The 26,695-nt window shown below is 40.7% G+C and overlaps 1 protein-coding gene across 1 annotated transcript in view; it reads right to left on the bottom strand.

The window, feature by feature from the left end:
• Positions 1-26,695, bottom strand: part of MTUS2 (microtubule associated scaffold protein 2) — a 1,510,781-nt gene that overhangs the window by 1,073,489 nt on the left and 410,597 nt on the right. The window contains exon 3 of the mRNA XM_085621650.1: positions 20,817-23,374. Coding sequence (XP_085477776.1) covers positions 20,817-23,120 — 2,304 coding nt within the window. The 5' untranslated portion in view covers positions 23,121-23,374. The remainder of the gene's footprint in view (positions 1-20,816; positions 23,375-26,695) is intronic.

Here is a 26,695-nt window from a genome sequence, read left to right as displayed (position 1 = left end):
CATTTGAATGCACTATCAAGATGTTTTTTTTCTAGGATAAGTTTTTTATCAATAATGTGTCTCGTGTCTAAAAGAAACTGTCTCCCTACATAAAAAATGCGTGGGAATCAGCCAGTTGATGACAGCTTTGCCTGTATTTAAAGGTTAGTCTGCTGTCTTAGATTTTTATTATTTGTTTAGGATTAAAGGGTGCACCGGGACGTTGTTGTGTTTTTTTTTTTTTAAACAAAATATATATGTCTAACACCTTATAGAGTTAGAATATGGGTGTTGGTCACATATGTTTTATCTTGTCCCTTATGTACCTTTTTCTTTAGGTTCCCCAATCTGACTGAGGTACTTGTAGGGTTTTATTATTTACCTTATCTGCATGGTTTGACCGTATCCCATGGCTTATAATTATTTTACCCTGAAGACCCGAGACCTATAGAGGCTGTTTTAGGGGTCAAAACATGTTGGTAATTTTAGGATTTATTTAGGTCAGGTGATTCATTGTATTGCACCTCACGACCAACGGTACATGTTTTAAATCACACTAGGGGTACTCGCTAATCAAGAAAACCTTTGAGTATACCTCTAGGTATGTTTTGTACTCTTTTCTATGCCAAACCACAGGTCCATTGTCCTTATAACAGATTTATAAGAACTCCCAGGGCATAAAATAGTATCCCTCGCTTGAGTCCGCTGGGGTGGCATTGTTCCTACCTCACTGTGAGGGGTCGTCAAATGATGAAGCATGCCTTGATATGTTACAGGTGAGACGACATCTCCAAAATGTTTTGATGACCCTTTGCTCCAATAAGTTTGAACTGCAATAAAACAGTTGCGACTATATTATCCTCAAGTATTTTAGTGTGGGGTTTTTCCACTTATAGGTAAAGTGAGTACGGTTAACTATTTTGTCTGCAGTGACACTATATTATACATGAAGGGGGAAATCTGCCTTAGAGTACAGTTTAATTTCCGTGGCTCCCCTCTCACACATACACAAAAGGGAGAATGAGCAGCGAAAGGAAAGGAACGCTGAATCAGGAGGACAATGTCAAATAACACTTACAGAATAATACACCTTGTTCCTTTCATTAACCATTAGTTCAATGCCGAGTATTTAAACCTAACAGGTGGAATAATGGTTCTTCTGGTGAAAACACTATCAGTAAGGTTGGTTGCATTCTTAGATGAAGATACATCGATTGAACAGTAACCATTCATGCCTGCATTACACATATTACAATGTTCTTTGTCATTAGCTTTATCACCTAACACAGGCAGGTGATGTTGAACAGTTTCACTGTTGCTCAAAGGGTCCAGAGTTCAAATACTAACAATGTTTGACCCATTCCACTTTTGCCTATTGTCTGAAAAGACCTCTGTGCCACTGGTTTTTATCACTCATCTAGGTTTACTGTACCTGCTCATATTTCCTCATTTTAAAAATATTTTACTATCATCTTGTCACCAGCACACACACATTCTTATGACTGCATTTCAAGTGTCACAGTTACTGCACATGTGCCCCTGATGCTTCTCCGCCAAGTTTCTCATTTTGATTTCCTTTTCCACCATGCTCTCATTTCTTCCACGCTAATGACCAGTATGACTGCAATTGTGTAATAGCTAACCTACCCCTAAGTAAGTCAAAGGGGATTCTACCTGTGGTATTGTGGGAACTAGTGCAGTATGACCATAATCTGGTCCTAAGGGCTGCTACGATTTGGATGCAAGACTTTAATGTTATTTGAATAGTCTCCTTCACTAAACAATTAACTCGTTCGACCTGCCATTGCTTTGGGAATGGTACAGGGATGACCTTACATGTTCTATGTCATTAATCCTCATGAAAGTAACTAACTCTTGAAACACAAATTGTACTCCATTGTCGGTGACTAATTAATGGGTAACCATTCTGTGCAGAATAACTCCTTTAGAAATTCAATCACCTTGGATGTAGTGGGTTGGGATAGAAACTTGACTTCAACACATTTGCTGAAGTAATCAATTGCAACAATGGCATGATGAATCTCAAGGGGTAATGCATTCATTGGTCCAATAAAGTTGATCATGACTTTTATACATGGACCCTCAGGTAATTCTACAGATGTCATAGGACATCAACATGTAATCAGAGTTTTAGCCACATTATTGAAGATAGAACATCTGTTAACATCCATGTCGAAAAAAAAAGATACAGGTGTAACCAAGGTGTCTCCTCAGAGAAAGACATCTTCAACTATAGTGATGTCATCTCCTATTTTCCAATATGGCCGGATAGCTTTGTTTGATATTTTTTCATGGGGCCATCCCTTGATAATGTATTTTTAAATTTCTGTTAACGCATTGTCATTGCTATCTGCCACCTCCCATTCTTTTTTGTTATGGTGCCATTGGCATCATCACAGTCATACAAACATGCAACCAGCAATTAGTCATCATCCTCAGTTCCATCACAATCTCACTTATTGTCACAAGCGGCTTGCCACAGGTAATGAGCGGAAACATTCACTTTGCCGGAGATACGCTCCATTCTAATTTGGTACTCTTGCAATTTAAACACCAAGTATGCTATTCTTGGTAACGTTTACCCGATCCTTTACTTTCTAAAATGCTAACCAGTGGATTGTGATCTGTGCTAATGGTAAACTCTTTTCCCCAAAGAAAGCTTTTGAATATGGTAACAGCTCAAACACAAGCCAATAATTCATGTTCAATCACGGAATATTTTGTTTCTGGGCCCCTTAATTTACGTGATGCAAAGACAATGGTATTTTCACTCTGCTCTGTATTTTGGATCAGTATTGTACCTAACCCAATCTGACTTGTGTCAGTAGTTGCAATACTTTGTAATTTTTCACTAGATGACTGCAGGGATGGTGTATTTCTTATTTTTTTTTACGGCGTTTTATATAGCGCGAACTTGACCTGAAGGTATCAGGTATAAAGCGCTTTACATAGCATCAGTTGCATTACATGAGGACACATTCATTTACGGGGAGATCAAGAGATTTACCCAGAATCACAGGATGTTCAGTGTCATTTGTGAGACTCGAACCCAGTTCCCCAGATTCGAGGTCGACCGCCCTAGCCCTTAGACCAACTCCTCTCCCCTAATAGGGAAGAGAACCCCCGCAGGTTCAAGATCTTTTTCTATGTCTTTCATGCTCTCCCCACATTTCACATTCCACAAAAATTCTGAATCTTTCTTTATCAATTTTTGAAGTGGTTCTACCTTTACACCGCAGTTTTGAATAAACTTAGAATCAAATTCACACAAGTCCAAAAATGATTGTCCCTTTTTGTTAGTTGAAGTTGGTGACTATATGATTCTGTTATAGAGGATGGTTTTGGTCGAACACTATGGTCTTCAATGAGGTGTCCTAAGCACTCCGCAGTTTTTTAAAAAAACGTATACTTGTTTTTCTGTAAAGTCAGACTGCTGTCCTGAATTCTTCTAAGTACTTTCTTTAATACAGATGTATGTTCTTCATTTGTTTTTCTGTAAATTAATATATCATCCTTAAAAGTTTTTATACCTTTCATGCCAGCAAAAAGTTGGTTAATTACATGCTGAAATACTGATGATGCAGAAACATAACGCAAAAGGTAGGCTGCGAAACTGGTAGGCTTCTTCGGGAGTGATGGATGCTGTATACTTTTTAGACTTTTCATCTAAATGAATTTGGTGATAGGCTGCACTATCAATCAAATCATTTTATTTTGGTTACAAATGTGACCATAAAAGCACATATAATGAACAGTCCATCACTTTAAAATTATTAAAAGAGAAGTTAATGTACAATTGTGATAAAAATCTGCAGCATGCAATTCCCCAAAATGCAATAAATTAATTTACAATAAAATACAAACTTAATAATGTCTGACACAGCTAGCTGCTACATATAAAGTGCAATGAAAGTGCCATGGTCACAAAGTTGATTTAATATTGTGTGTGTTACTTTTATTGCAAAGTAGGACTTTCCAGCTAAAACACCAGTGATTTTGTTCTGCTAATTGCATATTTTAGGAAAGAACAGATGATAACACAATTTAATGGGGAATCGAGTTATTGCAGATTTACCAGGGCTAGTCTAAATGTTCTAATCCCCCGCTTTTGTTTGATTGGATTTAGAAACCTATTTGTGCGATCAGTATATAATTTACAAAAGAAAGTAAAATGCAACAGGCTTTGTGGGGAGAACTCATCGCAGGGCCATACAAATATATTTGAGGGTTTGAATTGGCCATAGGGGAAACCATGATGCCACCACACAAATTCTAGCCTAAACCTACTGAACATTTGCCTATCCCAGGAGCCTTCAATACACTCGAACTACAGTTCCAGCGATGGAAAAGTATGACTCTCCACATGCTTCTTGACAGACCATCTGTTGAATTCATGGTCTAATTCGACAAATTCATGTCTGCACTAAAATCAACTGTTGTAAAGGTTTTAGCTAGGTCCAATGTCATCACCATTTTGGTTATTAGGGGCAATGGTTCACAATCAGCTACAAAATGTCGAGTAAGTTGGGGAAGAACGATATGTAGGTGAATTGTGCCATTTTCTTTCTTTGCAATGACTACTGGTGATAGCCATTCAGAAGCATTAATTGGCTCTATTATTCCACTGGTATACCAATCCTCTAGTATGGCTTTAACCTCTATGAGGGCCGACAAGGGTATATTCCTGACATTGTTTGACTGGTTGTGTGTTTGTGCTGAAGATTATTCAATTTTTCAAATCCTTTAGGCATTCAAGCCTTGTATTCCTCAAGATTTGTTCCCAAATTATCTTTTTGTATGCGTAACACATGAGATGGTTGACATGGATTTATCATCATTCTGTTTGCTTTTCTAGCCACCCAAGAATGTTAACATTGTAATTCACCATGAAGACTTTTGTAAAGAGACTCTTCTCCTTGAATGACAAGTTTGCTTTAAATACTCCTACTTTATTTTGTGGCCACCATAAAATCCTGGAATACTCCTACTGGCTTCTCGCTGAGTCTTGCATACCTAATTATTATAAGTGTCCTTTGATAGTATAGTAATTCTTGATCCAGTGTCAACAAGCATTTCAATATTTTCTCCACTCACTCGAACACTGATGTAGCAAAAGGACCCTTTCTGAAGGCTCACCAAACTTTTTGCCTTTCTCCTCTTCTTTTTGCTGAATTCTTATTGTTGGTCTAAGGACTTTGAGCACTTTACCACTGCTAACCAGTGCTAATGTGCATGTACACAGTGCTTAATTTGTAAAATATGAAGTTCAGGCCACGCTCACTTTCCCCTAGTTACACCCACTTCCTCCACTGGCTTCACCCAATTACTCTATTGGCTCCGCCCACATCCTCACTGGCACCGCTGAAAGTCAGATGTAATACTTAATCTGAATTTCAGCAAGGGAGCCTTCCTCCAAGTAAGGTTTTTAAAGGAGGTTCCCCTGCCCTGTGAACATTTAAAAAAAGATAAAATCAAAAGTGCACAATTTTGAAATAAATATCTAAAACGACTAATGCATTGAAAAGGGATACGTGGGCAGCAAAGGCGGTCATCTCTTAAGTAAATCTTTGGGCCTTTGCACTTTTTGAATGCTAATGTCCATGGGACATAAATATAAAAAAGTAAACACTTCATAAAGTGTAAGCTGGAACAAGTCTTAGCTCCTAATAACTCTTCATTTTATTCCCATACTTCGTGGTACTCATAATAACGATCCCAAAAGACAAAAGGCACCTTGTAATAAGATGAGCTTACAAGACAGTCTGCTTGTATTAAAACATTAAAAGCAAATCTCAAATACTAAACGTTACCAGATGCAAGGCTGCAGTCTTCAAATGAGGCTCCAATACACAGTGAGAAAACAGACGTTCTGCTGCACATCCTTATTAATTCCCAAATTGGGTTGGTTACCCTGGAGAGGAAATCCTCGCCGTTGTTTCTTTCTGTTAAACATTTCAATATCATTTCCAGCCCAGTGAGGCGGCCACCAAACACGAATGCATAGTTACAGAACTGAGATCTGATTTAAAAGAAGGGGTAGGCGCGTTTCCATTTATGTCCCTCTCAGAAAACACTCCTGCAAATGCCAAGGATCTCCGCTATTAAAATGGCACAGCATAGGACATGTTTGCTAATAATACTTCATCGTTAGACAAGACCATAAACAACAACGTTTATGATGAGAAATCTGGCACTTCAAATCACTGCCTAGCCAATCCCCAGAGCGCTTGAAAAGTGTTTGTGGGAGCGCACAAAAGGTCACGTACATTATCTACATGGAAGTTACCCTTGTGCATATTAACATTACTAGAGGGTATTTGTAAAATCATAACACGGCAGACTGTAAAGATACACGCCAAACAAAATATTTACTGGTTTACACGTGTACCGTTAAACCAGCATTTGATTTCAGCAGAAAATTCCGAAGAGAGACACTGTGGGAATATCTATACACTATAGAATATATCAAGACATGTTCCCATTTTTGTCTAAAAACCCCTCCTCTTGCTCTTCTGTACTAGTATACAGGCCCGTGGATTGATGAGAAAAAGTGAATGTAAACGGCAAGGCCCTGCCCTTCCGGCCGCCTTCTGGCCCGGGGCCGGAGCATTGCACACGGTGCCCCGCCTGGCGCCAGTGGCATAATTGCATGGGCCTCTGACTCAGTTCAGATGACCATCATCAGTCACCACGTGCAAGAAAAAGGAGCGTTGGTTTTTATAATTACTTACTGCAGTTTCTAGCTGTGACACTGCCTTATTAAGAGCCTTGCTGCGCTGCTGTTTTAAAGTGCAATTTAAAACTACTTGCCAAGCCTTAAACTCCTCTTTTATTACAAATAAGTCACCCCTAAGGTAGGCCCTAAGTAACCCTAAGAGCAGGGTACTATGTAAAGAAAAGGTAGGACATGTACCTTTATGTTTTGCATTCTTGGAAATGACAAACAGCTTATTTTGCCTTTCGCTATTGTGAGGCCTGCCCCTCTCATAGGCCAGCACTGGGAACTCCTTAATACACTTTAAAGCTGTAATTCCTGATCAGAGAGGAGTGCTTTTTCATGTTACATATGTTTGGAATGGTAATGGTGAAGTTGGATTTAACATTACTGTTTTAGAAATGCCACTTTTAAAAAGTTAACATTTCTCAGTACTTACTGATCTTTGTGCCAGACAGCAGGTGTCCAATGCACCTCTGGGTTGGGTGACAGCGAGAAAAGCCAAGTCCTGGGCACACGTTTATACAGTAAAAACAATGTTTGCTGGTGTTTTGAGCAATTGTAGAGTTGTTACTTAAAGTCCACTCGGATAGTAAATGTTTATAGTTTTAATCTCAATAGAAAATGAACAAAGGACAACCAGCAAACACGTGTTTCGACACAATGGGAAGTATCCTGTGACTTCTTCAGGGCTGTAAAGGAACCGTTGCCGTCGTTGAGGAATCTAAAGAAGAGAAGGTGAAGTAAGAAGAAAGAATAGGACCCATATGAAACGAAAAACATGAGAAGGAAAAGTAAGCTCTTCACTGCTCCGCCGTGATAATTCTGACCCGGCTGGTCTATTTAAGAAAGTGACAATGAGATCCAAAATGCTGGCGGGGAAGCTCTGAAGTGTGGAGATCCCAAGAGTGAGTAAATGAAAATCCTTCCGTCTGTGGGTCAGCGTCTATCCGTATCTTAAAAACCACCTCTGTGGATTGACTGCGGATACTCCAGGGTAATGGAAATCCCGAGTGGAGTGCCTGCAGCCTGTAGAGGGGCGGGTCAGCCTATCTAGAGGATCTTCAGCATGAATGACGTGAGGCACCGGCTCGTCTCTGTTTGGGTGACAGCTAGACTTTGAACATTCCCCCTAGACAGCCATAAACACAGGAAGGTGAAGCTCATCTGCATTCTGAGCACTCAACTGCATTGATCTGCATTCTGATTGGTCTTCCTGGGCAGGGAGGAATGGGAGCGGCTGACACTTACACTTGTAGTGTCCTGTCCACACACAAAGTACTGATTTACCCACCAGGATTAGCCTGGCAGACAGGACTGAGTTGAAATAAATCCTTGTGCACCTCAGAGAGTTCCTTTGAAGTCACCCACTACATTAAAGGCACTTCTGGGTATACGCACTGGGTCTCTGACACCTAAACACAGACACTTCTGGATCTTGAACTGGACCTCTGTCAAAAGGACTGCCACACTTAAGGGACTCACTGGACTGCTTTCCTGGAAGGACTGCTTTTCCACTTGTAGCCCTTTTGACTGCTGCTCCCTGACTCAGCTGGAAGGACTTTGCCTTCCTTCCAAGTGATCACCAAGGGCTTTCTGGCTTGCCTTCTGTTTTATGAAGTCTCATGGACACAAAAGACCTCCTGCAATTGTGCTGGTGCTGCTGGACTACCCTTGCCTGAGGAGCCCTCTTCAAGTTCTGGGCCTCAGAAGTGGGTTCTTGCAGCTTCTCCCACATCAACGGAGCTGTGACTGTGCCGATCAGAACAAACATATTGACTTCAACACCAAAGCAGGGGCCGCTCGACGACAGATTACAGCCGACGTGGCTTGACGCCGACGGACAGCGTGACTCGACATTGACACAGCACCTGCATTGCAAAGGGGTTCTACTCCAAAGCTTCCATCGATGGTGCAGATTGCCGCTGATGCTCGCCTCCATCCATGGATCAACAGAAATGCGGCACCTTCTCGACTCCTCACCTAGAGTATTCAATGTCGACACTTTTGTTCCATCCAAAGTACTTTGTTCCATCCAAAGTACTTTGTTAGCGGGATCTGTCTGAGTCTTGAAGTCAGCCTGCCCTCAATTGCGGTTAGCCTGAAGTTTGGATTTACCCCGGTTAACCTCAAGTAACCTTTTAGCTGACTTCTAAACACTGTTGTGCATTTAATCTTTATAAATTCAGATCTCGGCTTCTACTGATTGGATGTTTGTTGTTTTGGTCTCATTTACTCAGATAATTAGTCTCTATTTTCCTAAACCTGTGTAGAGTCTTTTTGTGGTGTATTTTTTGGGTTACTGTGTGTGTGTTGCCCAAATATTTTACACATTGCCTTTGTGAGAGCGCTGCTTGGGGAAGAATTTGTCTGATACTGTAATGTGATTTATACTGTTTGATTCACTAGAGTTAATTTAATTTTTAAATTTTGTATAACAACGAATTTTAAGTGGGGATTAGCCCTTTCAAAGCGCAACCATAGAGAGGTATTTTTGCCCTCCCTACCATAGAGTTGTGAGAGAGCAGCTGTAAGGTTGGCGTGCCAGTAATTCGACACTCACATCTGAATATGGTGGCTGGGGCGTGCCGCTGGTGCACCAAAGGCGCACCACAGGCAAGCCTGTCTGCGCCCACCCACACCTGACCGGGATCAGGGGCCAGAAACCCTGTCTAAATTGGGCCAGATCGATACAAATACACAAGGGAACTGCTGCTGTCGCTTAGACCCTCCCCTGAGTCTTGGTGCTCTGCCTCTCTCAGGGTGGACAACCTGGACAAAAGCAAAGAGATGTGTGCACAGTGTGATTATGTAGTAAAGAGTAACACAAATCAGGACATAACCATAAAATCCATACAATTCGGAAAGGAACTATGGAAGATGGGTTTGATTAATAGTTGGTCCCTTCCAAGGAATACAACCGAGATCAGGATATTGACAGAAGAACAACATTCGGATACATTGTTTATTACAGAAACGTGGCTTAATGAGAGCTCCAGCCTTATATTTTAATGGCTCTTCCTGTGGGATTCCAAATACGCTGACAGGATCGCACAGGAAAAATAGGGAGTGGGATTGCTATTGTACTAAAAGAAGAGTTTAGATGCCTCATCATTACACTTCCATTACCAGAGTGTGAAAGCATTCAATCTGTCATCACACTCCCTCCCACATGTACCTTTAAGGGAGCTCTAATCTATAGACCACCAGGTGCAAGCATGAAATTTACGGAGGCTCTACCAGCAGTCTAGAGGTGAGGACATCTCAAATCACTATCCTGGGCAATCTCAATATACACTTTGATACACTAAACACCCCTCTAGTAAAAGATTATTGCAGGACTTAGAGGTAGTGCAGCTAACTCAACAAGTTATTGCACCCACCCACAAAAAAGGGCACATACTTGACTCAATATTTTTCAATGACCCGAAGATTCAAGTTTCCACCCGATCCCCGTACCTATCACTACTTCATCCCTTTTACACTACCTACAAACCCAGGAGACATACATATTCAAAGTTTCGTCTAATGCAACAAGGAGCTGGTCAAAACTTGTCCCTGAAGCATGGATCAAATCTCTGGTGGCCTGGACTCCAAATCTAAAGGGCAATTTAGAGGAGGTTTACGCGCAAATGGAGAACTGGATTGCACAATCTCTTGATGATTGCATCCCAAAAATGGGAAAAAACCCCCAAAACAAATACTAAAAGAGCCCCTTGGTTCAATACCAATCTAACTTCCCTAAAGAAAGACTGAGAAACTTGAGAGGAAAGGAGGAAATGAAGGAAGTATTACAAACTATTTTTAAAAATGGAATATAAAACAACCATTAGGCTCTACCATAATGAAATCAAGAAAGCCCAAGGTTGTTAAAGCATTGACCACAGTACACCAGAGTAATACCCTTCTGCAATTCACCAAAGAAAGATGCAACAAGAAAGCGACATTCTTCCAGAAAAAAGTTCTAGATATTTATGATTTATTTCAGGGCAATATAGAAAAAGACCCCAGTCGCATAGAGGATATTAGGGAGAATCCGGCTTCCCCAGTTTAAACTTTTTTGAATGCTATACGCATCCTCATGAATGTGATTAAATCAGGGCCCCTTCTAGAACCAGCACCCTCCCCCCCACATTCTATCTAAAGGCATGGATGCCATTCTTCCATCATTAGTAGAGCTACTCAACCGATCACTAGACTCAGGGACCGTCCCAAAAAATTGGAAACATGCAATTATCAGGCCTCTACTCTACCTAAGAAACCCCATCTAGGCCCGTCAATAGGCTTGACATATCCGTTAGACATGGGTATTTAAAGAGTTACCCCCTATATTGTGATGTTCTATCGGGAATAGGTGGGGAGTTACTGTGATTTTGGGAGTCATAAAACTTTATGGGTCAACTTTGATTATAGAGTGTCACCAAGGTATTTCTATATGCCTTTGTTTAAATTGGTAAATTAATGCATAGTATTCAATAGTGTGTGTGTGTGTTTTAAATGTACTTTTCCTTTTCTAAAGAAAAATCACTGACTGGTGAATCATTTATTGAGTAATAATATTGCGTGTCAGCAATGATGATTGCTAGCCCGTACCACCTGCCCTGAGGTGCACTTGGAATACTCTGCTTCGCTACCCTGAGAGAGTCAAGAGCTACAATGGGGTGCTTGGTTCCCAGTAAGGGAAAATTATGGATCTATAACTTATGAAGGCCTCACATACTGCACAAGTAATAGCTCAACTTCTTACAGGTAGAATTTGAAGCTGTCGATCCAAACACAAGGGACATTCATACATAAAAAGCAGTACCTGCAGTATATGAACCTTATCACAACCTAGAAATCCTGATAGGCTCTCAGGAACACCAAAGTTGGTTTGAAGAACATTTGCCACATGTTGAATGCTAGAATAGGTCTTTTAAGTAATAGGTCTTTTAAGTAATCTAGGGGTTACTTGGCCTGTTTAGATGGTTACACTCTGCAACCTGATACACAAAAATGTAGTTGCTGAGGATATTATGACAGTTATTAAAGTCAATTAGTGACAATATATAACTTCAACTGTATGTTTTACTGACCACTGGAGTATTGGTTCCAGGCCCTGCACAACAAAGGCAATTAAAGTGTTCACAGGCAAATTGCCCACAAAGCGTGATGAAATTCCATTTGTATGTTGCTCGGTAAACCAATTATTTGGAGGCAGTCTATCTTCACACAACCTCAAGACAAGCATAGAAGGCAAATGTGTGTTCTACTTGGTGTGATACCACCCATATAATAAGAACAATCTTTGCGAGTATTAATATCATTACGCATGGTACACCTTCATTAGAAGTATTGCTGGAAGTGTTAAAACAAAAAAAGAATGAGCATGAAGCTGCACCATATATTGATTTAGGGATGAAATTGATATTTAATTGTGAGACTGTCTCTTGGCTAGTTCGAGGGGAGGCAGTGGTTCTGGCAGTGCACCTTAGCGGTTCTTCTGGTTCAAGATCATGGACAAGAGCTTCATTAAATTATCTTTGAAGTATGTATTTCTGTAGGCTGGTATACGTTAAATTCTTGAGCCACAAAAAACACAATTTGGTACACAAAACAAGCTGGAGGGTCCTGGTCAAGAAACAGCAGACTCGGAGAAGAAAAAGCAAAAAGTTAAACAGAAATCCAGGTCCGGATTTCCACCACAGCAGGAGTCCAGTAGGGGTGGAAACAATTGAGGCATTGTGAAAATAATAAAAACCCAGATAGAGATCAGTATTTTGAGAGCTAATCTTCCCATTCTTTGCAGGACTGTGGGTAGAGTAAAAGGATAGAAAGGAGCCACCAGATTGAGTAGGACAAACATGTCTGACAGAAAGAGAGCCAAGCTCACGATGTTGAGGTAAGCATGAAGAAAGAAGAAAAGGTTCAGAAACAAAAGCTCATTTAATAAAATGAAGGTAGGTGAACTAATAAATAAGAAATATGCCTCAGAAACTGTACATACTTCTGTGGAACAGGGCTTGGGCATTAGCGTTACTGGACAGCACAGCGGAAGTAACAATAATTTGCCAGACTCTCAAGGGCACATCTGGTAGTGACTCCAACAGAAGAATACATACAGGTTTAAACACTGGTTGAACACGTAAACTCTCGTGATAGGGTTCATGATGTAGTAATACAAATTGAAGGCGACAGATTGCACTAAATTAAAGCAGTATTCTGGTGACAGACGTGTATGACATCATTCTCACTAGGAAGTTTGGCATCTAGAATTTATAAAGGATGCACCTCGATGTGAGACGGTACTAGTTTAATGATTTTTAGGTCTCGCCTGACCCAGCGCATGCGCTGGTCTGGCGAGACTTATTGAGAGGGCTCCAAAAAGTGCTACCAGGCCAGCCTAGAGCCACAGTGCATTTGCGCGGGCGCGCACGCCGCGCTTTACCGCGATTACTTTCGGCCGCTTTGATGTTGATCGTAATCACTTTCACTTTCACGGCTGCTTTGCATAGCCAATAGGTCTCGCTTTTGGGACCTTATAAGTATTTAGTTATGCAACTGTTGCATGGCTAAACACTTATAAGGTCCCAAAGGCGAGACCTATTGGCTGTGCCAATGCTTGTTCTCCTTAGTGCTGGGAGGATTCAGGAAAAAATGTGCACATGAGTGAGCTATAAACAGACTCCAGAAACCAAGCTAGGCGGGACAAAGATTCAGTACCACAGGCGACACCATTAAAGAGTGAGCCACAAGTTGAAGCAAGTAAAATTAGAAGCAAAGTGCCATATAAGGGCCATCCTAGATCAATAACGATATCAAGGTATAATTATGCCTGGTAGTTAATCCCATGAATACCCCCCTTTTTCTGGTGTTAGAACCAGACAATTCATAGAGAAAAGTTTCAGATTATAGAAATTTAAATGCACATACATGCACATATGTGGTGCAAAACGCTCACAGTATTTGCCAGATAGTGTAGACCACTGGGTCTTAACTGGTGGTGCAGTGACTCCTGGAGAGTCCGTGAGCCCTGCTCAGGCGGTTTGCAACTGTTTACAAAATCAAATAGCAAAATTAATATAAATAAAGAAGCACAATTTAATTTGATTATACATTTTTCCATATTTGATTGTGAATTAAAAAATAAAATTCAACATTTAGGCATTTGTTTTGTGTATACTGGTGTTTGTATTTTTGTGTATAGTTTTAAGTTTCAAATCATAGAAATTGCTTTGGCTGGGGGCCCCTGGCTTTCAATAAGGACTTATGGCCAACAAATACTTATATGTGCATGTACAGAGTTCTGTCTAAAGCTACTGGTCTATCAGTAAACAGGCCAGGTCATAGGTATAATTCACATTCCCCTATGTCTGCAACTACATACAATGTAGAAGACTTGTGTCTAAGATGGTGGTCAACATATAGGGGCCGATGCCGATCCTGTAAAACCCGGGTACAAATGGTCGTACGGAGCATTTTCTCCGTACGACTCGTACCCGAGAATTCCACCGTACAAACCAGCAAGTACGATTCGTACAGAAATACCATTTCCGTACGAATCATAAAAAACACCGTACGGCTAAAAAATACATACAATTCCGATCCTGGACAGCGCGTACGCGACGTCCGCACGGAGTCAGGCAGCGTTTTACGGACCAGCAAGTACGATTCGTACTTAAAGCACTCCGCACGGCTATATTTTTACGGGAGCTAAAAAGTGCCGGAAAAGCTAAGTACACTGCGATGCACGAGGAAAAGGGGGCCCGCTACGCGACGTACACGCCATCACCCACATCATACGAGTCATCATGTACGGTGCGTACCCCAACATTGCATATGTACGGACCGTACCCCCCCACCCGCGTATGTCCTCACCGTACCCCAGGCGTACCCCAATCCTTGCGTATGTACGGTCCTACATATGCGAGGATTGGGTACGCCTGGGGTACGGTCCGTACATACGCAGGTGGGGGGTACGCCTGGGGTACGGTCCGTACATATGGGGGGTGGGGGGTATGGTGCGGACGTACGCGGGAGGGGTGGGAGGCTGGGGGGGGCGTACGACTCGTACCCCGGGCACAAGTGTACTCGGGGGAGGCGATTCATATGTATTTTCCACGTGCGAATCGTACTTCGCCGTTTGTACGGGACTTGTACGATTCGTACGTAAAGAAATACGGATACGAGTCGTATGGGAAAAAAAAATCCAGGATCGGAATCGACCCCATAGTTTTAGTGCTGTAAAGAAACATATTTCAAAATTAACTGAACATATGGATTTTAAGTGATTTTCTTTTGAGAAAATATCCTTCTAAGAATAAGATGTGTATAGCTACCATGGTCTATGCTGCTATAAAAGAGGAACAGGCATACGCTGAGAGAGAAGCTGTGGAGAGATTTAGAGAAACAGATAAGGAAATAATGCGAACTATTTAAAAAGAAGCATCATACAATCTTCTCTCAAATGAAAGCTCTACCTCTCTTTCAACAACATCCATGGAGTTTCCTTTTTAAGTATCATTGATGAACGAAAGACAATCCTGCTTTCATATACAAATCCACTAGGACACAGACATTTTGTGATTCTATTCTATTGAGGTAAAAAACAGCACTTGAAACCCTCTGAGGCCTGACCTTGCTTGTAAACTCCTCTCAGTATCTGCTTCTTCCATTCTTTCTTATGACATGCTTTGAGGAAACAGATCCTTAATAATTAACTTGAGCAAAACAAATCCTGTTGTAGATTGGTTCAGGGCTTTCCAGCATAAGTTAACTTTTCAAAAAATAGTAAAATACTTTGAAAATGCTTCATAACCAAAAGTATACATGATAAATATATGCTTTGATAAATTAAACAAGCTCTTTGCACTACCTCAGACTCAAGCATTCATCAAAGCAATGCAACTGTCTATTATTAAAGTTGCTGTGTATTATATTCACATGTGCTGATTCATGTACCAACACGCATGGCACCACTCATCTCACAATACTTCAGATGCATTCAGTGTTGCTTCATGAAGTGCATCAACTTTATCTGCTGCTTCACGGATAATCAGAAAATCCAAAGGCTTTGACTGAAGCGAAATCAAATTCTTTTTCCTTCAATGGCGATATGGTATTCTCAAGGTCTCTGAAAGCCAGACTTTTGGGTGGATTTATATTATGTATATACATAATACAGTATTTTCCTGTGGCAGAACAAACAACTGCATTTTCATCAAATAACTTTTCAGCTTGGCAACATACAACAAACTTTGTACAGGGGAAATTGATTTTCTCACGCTAATGCTCTTTTAAATGTTGTTTTCTCTGCTGCAAAAATATTTTACAGATGGGAGAAGTCCTTTCACTACACTACAACAAAATGTGGGCATAATCCAGCCCAGTACTGCAGTAAATATCCGGCTAATTACAGGGTGGGAAGAGGTCAGATCATAATTCTGGAATGCTGAGCAATTTTCATGTTGTGGACAATCCAAACCCTTCTAGGCAAGATCTGTCTTGAAGCTTCCACTCTTTTAGTGGATTTACAATTCCAGAGATCTTCACATTAGCAGTAGAAATTGCCACCTTTGTAAATGGAAATGGACTTGCCAGGAATCCCTTTGTGAATTTCTGCCTGGAATATAACAACATGAGTTTACAACCAAATATATCCTTCTGGACAGGGCTCATTGCCCGTAAACTGTACGCTGTCCAAACATGCTGGTTGTGAAAGGCCGCTGCTGAAAGGAAAAATAATTTAAAACTCAAAATTGGGAATTGCCATTAGACATATAGATGAAGACTAACTATATGGTTTTAAGGACATTTGTACCTTATGGGTCTACTATTTGATACCGTGAACTTTAGTGCATTACAAATTTGTGCATTTCCCATCCTGCTATATTTGGCCCCCAAGATCGAATTAAACACTCATAAACTATTAAAATCAAAGGTAAAATTTAAATTCAAGATTAAAAGCAGACATTAGAAAATGTGAAAACAGCAACAGGAAAGTACAACATCAGAAAAGAAGACTGCAAGATTACAGTGGAAAATTAGTAAAAGTGTGTAAGGCAATGGCTAGGACAGTGCAGGAGTAGAAACAGGAAAAGTCTAAAGATAAGCATGAAAGATATTGTGATAAAATAGAAATAGGTATTAAAGCACAACTTAATAGGGCGGAGCTACATACCCCTAAGGTTTGCTTGCTAAACAACTTTTTGAGACCTAATCCCTCCTCCCCCCCAAAAAATAGAGAACAGATTTCTTGACCTGGCTTTGGTTCTCACTAAAATATGTATTGCGATGCATTGCGACTCCTGGTGGCCGTCCGCACTGTTAGCAGCACCGACACCCACCGCCCACGCGCGCAACCTGGGGTTTATCCTCGACTCAACACTCTCCATGACCAAGCAAGTCAACGCCGTCTCGTCCTCCTGCTTCAACACACTCCGAATGCTCCGCAAGATCTACAGGTGGATCCCCACCGAAACAAGAAGAACGGTCACCCAGGCCCTCATCAGCAGCAGGCTAGACTACGGAAAAGCCCTCTACCCAGGAGCTTCGGCCAAACTCCAGAAACGACTACAACGCATACAGAACGCCTCTGCTCGCCTGATCCTCTACATCCCGCGCCACATCACACCACACCTGAGAGACCTGCACTGGTTTCCCATCAACAAGAGGATCACCTTCAAGCTCCTCACCCACGCACACAAGGAACTCCACAACACCGGGCCGGCATACCTCAACAGGCGACTCACCTTCTACACCCCGAACCGACAGCTCCGCTCCGCCGACCTTACCCTCGCCACTGTCCCCTGCATCTGAAGAGCGACCACCGGCGGCAGATCGTTCTCCCACCTCGCCGCCAAGACCTGGAACACCCTCCCCATCCTCCTACGGCAGACCCAGAACCTACTAACCTTCAGGAGGCTTCTCAAGACCTGGCTATTCGAACAGTCGCAGTACCCCTTCCCCCCAGCGCCTTGAGAACCTCACGGGTAAGTAGTGCACTCTACAAATGTATTGATTGATTGATTGATTGGAGAGCTCAGTCCTCCCCTCTGGCTGATAAATGGCAACATGATGTGTGCTTATGGATTAAATGCAAGGATCTTGTGTCACATGCAGGGAAATGATTGGCCCACCAAAAATGCCCCATTGCACCACTCTGGAATGAGATTCTGTTTGTGTTTTAAAATACTGAGACAAATCATATGGAAGTGGCTCAAAGCAAAAATTATGAATGATTATATACATTGCCTGTTTTTTACCTCAAACTATTTACGTTATAAGGATATTGCTAGGAACTTGACTTGAGCTGAGAAACAAAATATTTGGATTTCATTTCACTGAGAAATATTTAAATATTGGGATTGTTTTGTTGTTATGCATCTGTATTAATCAAAATTCGACATAATATTGTTGGACTCAAACAATATTGTATTTCCTCCATATGTTTTCCACATTTTCAGTGTTACTCTGACATGTTGATACCCCAAGGAAGTTGCAGTCATTGGAATTGTGATTATTCACTATTAATGTAGCATGCTCTTATATTTTCATCGAACACCGATACCAAAAATCAATAAACCGATTAAAAACAAATAGTATGGAAATAAGTGAACCTATGCAGAGAAATGATAAAATGTAATGAGAGAGATCAAATTTGGTACAAATCAAAACATTAATCTAGGATCTGAAGTAGCACTACTTTGAGACAGAAAAGTGTGGCTGGGAACAACAATAAAAAAATAACCAAGTATGCATATGAGGGCTCGAACAGAAAAGTAAGAATAGGACTGTTGAGCTCTAACATTGCAAAAAGAACCAAGTGCCACATGTACTATTTTTTGTGGTGACAAAAAGTGGTGGTAATTAGCCACCACTCTTTTTGCAACCAAAAACGTACTTTGCAAATTGATCTATGTACTAACTGGTTGGTTAATAACATAAGGAACCAAAGAGGGTCGCAGTCCAAACTACCAAATTAATATTTAGGTAGGTCATAATTTGCAACTCACTGTGATTGGCCAAAATAACAGGGAAGTGGCCTTAAAGTATCAGCAGACCACCATTTCTGTGATCGCTTTGAGAAAAAAGGAAATATTTTAGTTTTTAAAAAAACAGTCTGATTTCCTTAACCTCTTCAATGCCCATGACGAGCTGGTCTCGTCATGGGCCGCGGTTGCGCTGTGCCCATGACGAGACCAGCTTGTCATAAACCCCGCCCGCTAATGCAACGGCCGGCACAGGGCGGGGAAAGGGGCGGGCACTGAAGGGGTTAAAGCATAGAGAATTGCTTTGACATTTGTTTTTTAAAGTTTCAGTGTGAGTTGGCAATGGTACCATGGACACTAATTCCCAAAAGGGAAAAATGTCGAAAGGGGAATAAGTTACCACCTCAGCTTGAGGGTCAGTATGTTATTAATAGTTTGCAGCCTGAATTCTGGTCACAAATCATTAATACATAGGGTACCAAATAACTATTTGATAGGGATGCCCACAACATGCCCCTTTCAAACAGCAATTTGTTATCTATTTATATCATTTTAGGAGTCCATAAAATGTACTGACTCCTAAAATGGGTTTAATACATTGATTTGGCATGACTGCAACCGCTAAAACCTTTTGTACATCTTGTGTCAGATTCCGATATGAGGTTGTAAACAAAGATTATCCTTCGGAAAGCTCTAGAACTTAAATGGATGTGATAATTTATCCGCTCACACTCTATCCTCATTCATCAACATTCAGGTTCTCACCATACCACAAGAGAAATATACATACAAACCCCCAGTTGAGCAGACTAGAAGCAAAGTTTATATGAAAAAATATAACTCTATTTATTCATTTTAATATCATACATAAAAATTCATCCTTAGTCAATATTTTCACAATGTCCTAGACATTAAAATATCTTAAAAAACAATGTGACACTTGATATACAATTGATATTTAAAAAGAAAGGACATCAAATAAAACAAATTGTAACTGAATAAAAGGAGAGTACATCAGAAGAAGACAAAGAAATATGTCATTGGAATGTAAACATCCGTGATCCCACAATGATTAAGGCAGGAATCCGAAACTATTATCGCAAAATTCTGGAATTCCAGCCTAAACACGGATTGTGTCTCTGTGAAGTGCGTCAACGCGTTTCGATGGTACCAATTATAAAACCATCTTTCTCAAGACTGTGATATGTAACTCTCTGTTAAAATAATTGTGTCCAAGACATGTTGTTCAAACCTGTATAATAGAACACACGTCACTATATGCTCACATAAAAGGAAAAGCATACATTTTATAGACATTGCTTGTTAACAACTTTAAGAAACTACACATTAAGGGCTATTTATCTAGAGTCAGCATTGTTATTTATAACTAACATTCTCAATCATTGGTTAAACTAAGAGAAGTTGTCATTCTACCCTCTATCGATTTGAAAAGGATCCCAATATTTAGCCAAAACATTTTCCTTCCTATGGTATTCTGTCATAGAAATATACTTTCCCAGAATTATCCACAATCTTTTTATCCTCAACTATCTTCCCAACAGAGAATTTTTAGTTTATATATACATTTCTCTCTAGGCAGCACGTGTATCCTCCTTTTGCACTATATCACTCACTCATGCAAACTAGCACAATCTTTCAAATTATCACATCCATTTAAGTTCTAGTGCTTTCCAAAGGATAATCTTTGTTTTATAACCTTGTTGCTCTGAACGCTATTCCTTTGGAGTAAAGGGGTCCCTCTCTTTTTCTTCTGAAAGATTCCGACATGATACAGACTTAAAAAGCTAAATTACAGTGACAAGAAAAGGGGCTAGTTTGCAGAAACAAAAATACCTTATTAGGGTTTTATGACAGCAAGAGAACACCAAGAATAGAAATAAGAGAGTGTACAAACTGAAACAACAAAGAACAAACATAGTAGTAGATGGGAACACAAATGTAAAAGTTAATAAAGAATAGCTTTGGTTGAGGGCAAAACTATGGAACAAAGTATAACAATGTAGTAAAGTGAGAAGGGCAACAAGTATCTGGCATATTTTCAAAACTTTGTAGCTGTCTATGCTCACAAGAACAGTAGGCAAAAATAGCAAATTAATAATATACATCCTTACCTCCTGTACATATTGCTCACTCATTTGACCAAACTGGTGTCCTGGAGGCTTAATACCAGAGACCAGTAATCCAGAGGCATATATTCTTGGTTTCTGTACATCAGGCTTAAATTTATCATGTGAAACATTAGGTGCTTTAACATCACTATTGAAGGTTCTGTGATCAGCAAGAGAAGATGCAGTACATGTCTGGGCACCAGTAGATGTGATTGATGGTTCAAATGAAGCGTCAAGCCTGTCCACTGGCTGCGGACTTCTCCTAATGTAGGTAATGATTTTAGGTCGAACATGCTTAGGCTTCGGCATCAGAGGCTGGGCTTCAATCTTCTCCTCTGCCATTTCCCTGTGACTGCTCTCCACATTGCTTGTGATTGTTAGGGAAGGTTTGGAATGTACAAGTAAGGGTTTGGGGATACCACTGTTGCACACAGCTGTGCTCGCTCCTTGAGGAGAAATGTTTAACAGTTGTGTACTGTCAATGGGAGGTAGGACGGTAGAAGGCGAAAGTCTGTCAACATGAAGTGCATAAAGGTTCCTTAATGTTGAGGTCTGTTTGCCAATATTCACTCTTGCCACTGGGTATAACTGACCCGGAACAGTCAAAATGCCATCTGTACTTGTGGAAGCTTTATAACTCCCCTTTGATCCATCTGAAGTCTGTGTCTCTACAGTAGCTGCCATCTTGGTGCGAGTAGCAAGACCTGGTTCTTCAGAATTATTCTTATTGCTGCTGGCCTGGACATGGCTGTCATTATTCCTGTCCCGATAGCTTGGACATTCAGTCGATGCGGTTTCTTGACTCCAAAATCGCTGGTAATCAGAAAATTCAAAGGCTTTGATTGAGGCAGAATCAGGTTTTCCCTTTAATGGTGTTATTATGTTCTCAGGTACTCTGAAAGTTACACTTCCAGGTGGATTTACATTATGTACAAATAAATTAGAGTCTCTTGCTGCAGCAGAACAAGCCACTGCATTTTCATCAAAGAATCTATTTCTGCTTGTCAACATCATGCCACTGTCTTGGCGATTGGGCTCACTAGAAATAGGGCAGGTAGGTCTATGCTCTTTGCTTGCGGTGACGTGATCTTGATTTGCTTGACTGACCGGCCAATTCACATTGTCCCTGCTTTCTTCAGCTAACAATGCAACTGTACTTCCACAAGTTGGTCTTACGTCAGCACCAGCTTCTGCTTGTTTCACACGGAAGTTGTCTACTTCACTGAAAATGTCTTGCATTTGAGAAGGACTAGACTCTGCCACATCAGTCCCACACTCCTGCTTTCCTCGTACACTTCCATCTCTTTGACATGCAGCCATCTCTACCAGCATTATGCTCTCAGCTCTTGATTGCCAACTGGTCTTGTGTTGTGGAAGCCCCAACCTTCTACTTTTGTCAGTCTGACTCACCTGTGCTTCTGACAGATTACAAATTTCCTGAGTTTTACTAATTGGGTTCAAGTGCTGATCTGAGCATGTTGGGTGAAATGTGCTTTGTCTGCTAGAATTCTGCAACTTTATAGAATCTATTCGGAGCTCTGATGCAGGCAATTTCCTGCTTTCTGAGGTAGATGTTTTAGTATAAAGCACAGTCTTGTTTTCCTCTGAGGTATTGTCAAGGGGATGAAATGTCAGACCTAAAAATTGATCTGTAGGTGTTTTGGGGGATTTTGGTGTAGCACCAGTTCTGTCACAAGATGTGTCTGTGAAGGCAGGAGATACGGAACGCAAATCAATGTGTGATGGGTGTCCAAATGCTTGTTTTGGAACAGTTTCTGGTCCACCAGAGGGATGAATTGATCCCCCGTAAGATACATGAGAAAGTCTTTCAGTCTCAAATGTTGTAAATGATGTTTCCTTGTCACAACATTTGACCTCATCAGAACAGCTTTCAATAGGGGTCTGAGTCCTTTCTGTTTGTCCCTGGCTGATGGGAATGTGTCTCAAATTGTCCTTATGGTCACGGGACATAAATTCGTCATTAATCCTCCTGATTGTAGGACTATACCTCTTAGGTTCTTTTAAAATGACACCACTAACCTGAGACTCTTGAAGCCAACTTAGACATTTTCTCTGTTGCTTACCCGACCACACCAGATTCTCACATCCAACTTGAGACAAACTTCTCACCTTTTCTGCCTCATCAATTTGCTTTCCTTCTTCTTCAGGGCTTTTATCACTAGTCATGATTTGATTTGCATTTGTGTCCCCTAAGCCAAGCAAACTTTCATTATCGTTCTGGGAGTCATTCATATTGTCATGTAGCTCTCTAAATGAGGCCTTATTCGGGATCACAGGTGCTGCCATTTTCAGGTTACAGGGCTAGCCTTCCAGCACTTATTCTTCAACACAAGTGTTTGCAGGTATAAACATAAATGCAGGATTCACTCGCAAAATGTTACATCAACTGAATTGGGTCAGCTCATTATGTTTCTAAAAGTATTCTTTTACTCCTTTCAAAAAGACTTCTTTCTTAAAACAGTCATTGTGTATACGATTAACATAAAATCTCTGTGGATCCATTATAGTCTAGACGCATATTGCCTCTTCTTGGTTTTCACCTAAAAAAGCAAAGAGATAAGCAATTGTGAGTAATTGTCTGAAGGTTTACAATGGTAGACATTTCTGTGAGCAATCTTAATACAGGATCATTAGATAATGTGCAACATGAATGAATTTAAATATATTTCTAATCTAAGGTAAAATAAAATGTATGAAATAAAATAAAATAAGGCAGAAGTACAAAGAGTTGTAATTTAAATTAATAATCCTATATTTAGCAGAGGAGGTGAAGATGTTAAAGAGGTAGAGTTATGTGGTAGCAAGCACATACTACAGCATTATCACTGCACATCATGTGAGTGTAGGTAAGCAGGGCCTATATTATAGACAGGGCACACAGTCCCTATTAGCACCACAACATGATTTCAAACAGGTGCGCCGGGCACAAATAGAGGCAGTGCGTCCTACTACAAGTAATGCACTGCCTCAGGGCAGCCATGAACCTGCGCAGCACTAGGGGCACTTCATTAGTGAAAGTCAAACCAGATAATTGAAGCTGCTGGTCCATGTTCCTCTATGCAAGCTGAAACCGCTTGCACTTCAAAGAGGAGACAGGGAGCCCTATGCAGACTGGGGCAGTGAGAGACTACATTCGCCCTCAAAGGTATGCCTGGAGTCCCCTTGGACCTCCTTCCTCCCTTGCATGAGTCACACAGTCAGTGGGCCTCATGATGATCTCTTTGTCTCTGCACCTGTGTCCATAATAAGGCATGGGCATAGAGGCAAAGTGTTACTCTGATTATCACGGGCCAAACCCCATGCAAATGAGGTAACTGCCCCTGAAGATAGTGCAAGCGCTCAATATGCACTAGTGCTATCTGTATAACACAAATAAGGGGGCACAAACATCTATGCCTTCTTCTGTAATACTATGGTGCCCTTGGGTGTGGAAATTTGGTGCACGTGCCCGTTGCAAACCCATTGCATTGTTTACAATATGGCCAGAGGAAGTAAAACATTCCATGTGCCTTCATCAAAAGCCTTCCTATACAACCAGGCCTTCAGTTCCCTGTATAATGAATGGAGGCTCCAATTCTCCTCAATTCTTGCGAAAAACTGTAAATGATCTGCCTATGAGCTTATGCTGTCTAATATTAGGGACCATCACTAGCCTTTACATTTGCTCTTTACAGTTTTGAGATATTTTTGATTTTTAGTTTGCCTTACAGTTAATGCTGATTTTTAATTTGCCTTACATTAAAGTTCAGTTTCCCTTGAAGTCCCTGTGAGCAGACTTGTTTTACTGGCAAAATTCCTGTCAGGCAAATCATATTTGGGCCTGATTCACACAGAGCTCGATTCAGAAACTGTATTTTGTAGTACGTAAAGTTGGACAACTCACATACAACAAAATACTATTTACAATACAGCCGGAGACTTCTGCCTCCCCTGTCCGTTTTGTGCGCCGAACTCACTCATGTAGGTAAACACTTTAGTAGTAAATGTGGGAAGGACGGGGGAATGACTGGAACATGGGGAATGCTTACTACTAAATGGAAGGAGCTTAGAGAAATTCAAGAAGTAGTTTGGGAAGGACATGCTAATACAAAGCACACACACCCTCAAAAGAGTAAGACAATTGCAATTCATAAAATAGACTTCTAAAGTTTCTACAGCTCTATAAGTGTCACAAAAGGTTAAAAAAAACACTCCAGCTCAGCAGTGGAATATGCCAAGCACTACACATGAACAATGATAATAGCCTGAACACCTCAATGTTCTAAAGCGTCAACTTACTCTGAAGTTAAACGACTTTTGTCTGTTGTGTGCTACCTTGAAACCTGACCTGATCCTGTCAGGAAGACTAACTACTGAATGATTTGTACAAACTTTGTCACATACTTCTAGGTGCACTACTCATGCCCAAAAAGTTGCAATCGAACTAGACTTTATTTATTTAATATATAGAATTGTTCTTAATTTCTGATTTATTCCAATGAGTCTCATTTATTTAAAAACTTAAAAGATTATCACAAATGTGAAAATATATAAAACAATGATCATCGACAATTGCTTATATCATGAACAATGTACGTATTGAATTTTTACATTGAACTAAGTTGAATGTACAATCAAGAAAATAAAGTTTTCAATGCTGTGCACCCACTGCATTTTGGGAAAATCCCTTCGTCAGGGAAACTCGGTCATCATTTGACCTTGTGCTTGCAATAATGCAACCTTCCTCGAGCAGTAGTGGCCCCTGTATGTGTTGCTAATCCGTCATTAAAGTCCAGAGCACATTAACTATTTTGTTTCAAGCATCCCTCGTGCCCATACTCGCTCTCGCCCATGTCGAAAAAATTGAGACTCATTGGAATAAATCATAAACGAAGAAAAATTCTATACATCAAGAAAAGTCTAGTTCAATTGCACCTGTTTGGGCATGAATAGTGCACCTTGAAGTATGTGACAAAGTTTGTACACATCATTCGGTATTTAAGCCTTACACATGGCCAGCCACTGGCACTGCAACACACTACCATAAACATCAATCGGGAATTAAAATAGCACCCCATATCAACTCATTTAAAATTACATTTGTTCAACATTTAATTACAATTTTATATATATAATATAATAGTGCTCAGTACAACAGAAGCAGCAGCCACCTGTGCTAGCTAACTTTGTTGTTCCTTTCTTCTGCTGTAGGATTTCCGGGCTAAATTACTTGTAATCACGTAAATTCCGAACATTTTGTGTCAAAAGAGTACTGTGAAATTACCAAAATTACTCTGATTATTTTGGTGTAATATAGATTTTGCAAAGGCCTAATCATTTACCCACACACATTGAGTTTTTTATGTATATATTTACTACTTATGGTTAGCAACGCAAACAGCACATTCTATAACTCATGCCACCCACCGTGGCGCCATGATCTTATATTGACTGCTATTTTGTTTGTTTCTATACCCTTACCAAATTGGTGTTTTGAGCATCGCTGTGGCACAAGTTATGGGGCGTTTTGTGTGCGTTGCTAGACATAACTGTTGGATTTAAGTGCTTTGATGAGTTTGAACAAGAACCAGAACTCCCTTTTATCTGTGTGTTTACTAGTGAATGCCATCTTTTAGGTTGAGCCTAGAGCAGCGCATGCGCTGCTTGCTCGACTTTTAGTAAAGGGGTAAAAAAAAGTGCTACCAGATGCTGCCATGGCCGGCCTAGAGCTCGAGTGCCTGTGCGCGGGCGAGCGCTTTGCGTGCCTCTCTCCACGCTTCAATTCCCTCCCCCTCCCCCACCACAGATCTCGTCACTCTGCTGGCCTCATTAAGTGCATTGCGATCGCGAGCACTTTCACTTTCGCACTCAACTCCCGGGCT

This window comes from Triturus cristatus, chromosome 8, assembly GCF_964204655.1.
Source record: "Triturus cristatus chromosome 8, aTriCri1.1, whole genome shotgun sequence".
Taxonomy (NCBI): domain Eukaryota; kingdom Metazoa; phylum Chordata; class Amphibia; order Caudata; family Salamandridae; genus Triturus; species Triturus cristatus.
This window is presented reverse-complemented; position numbering and strand designations above follow the sequence as displayed.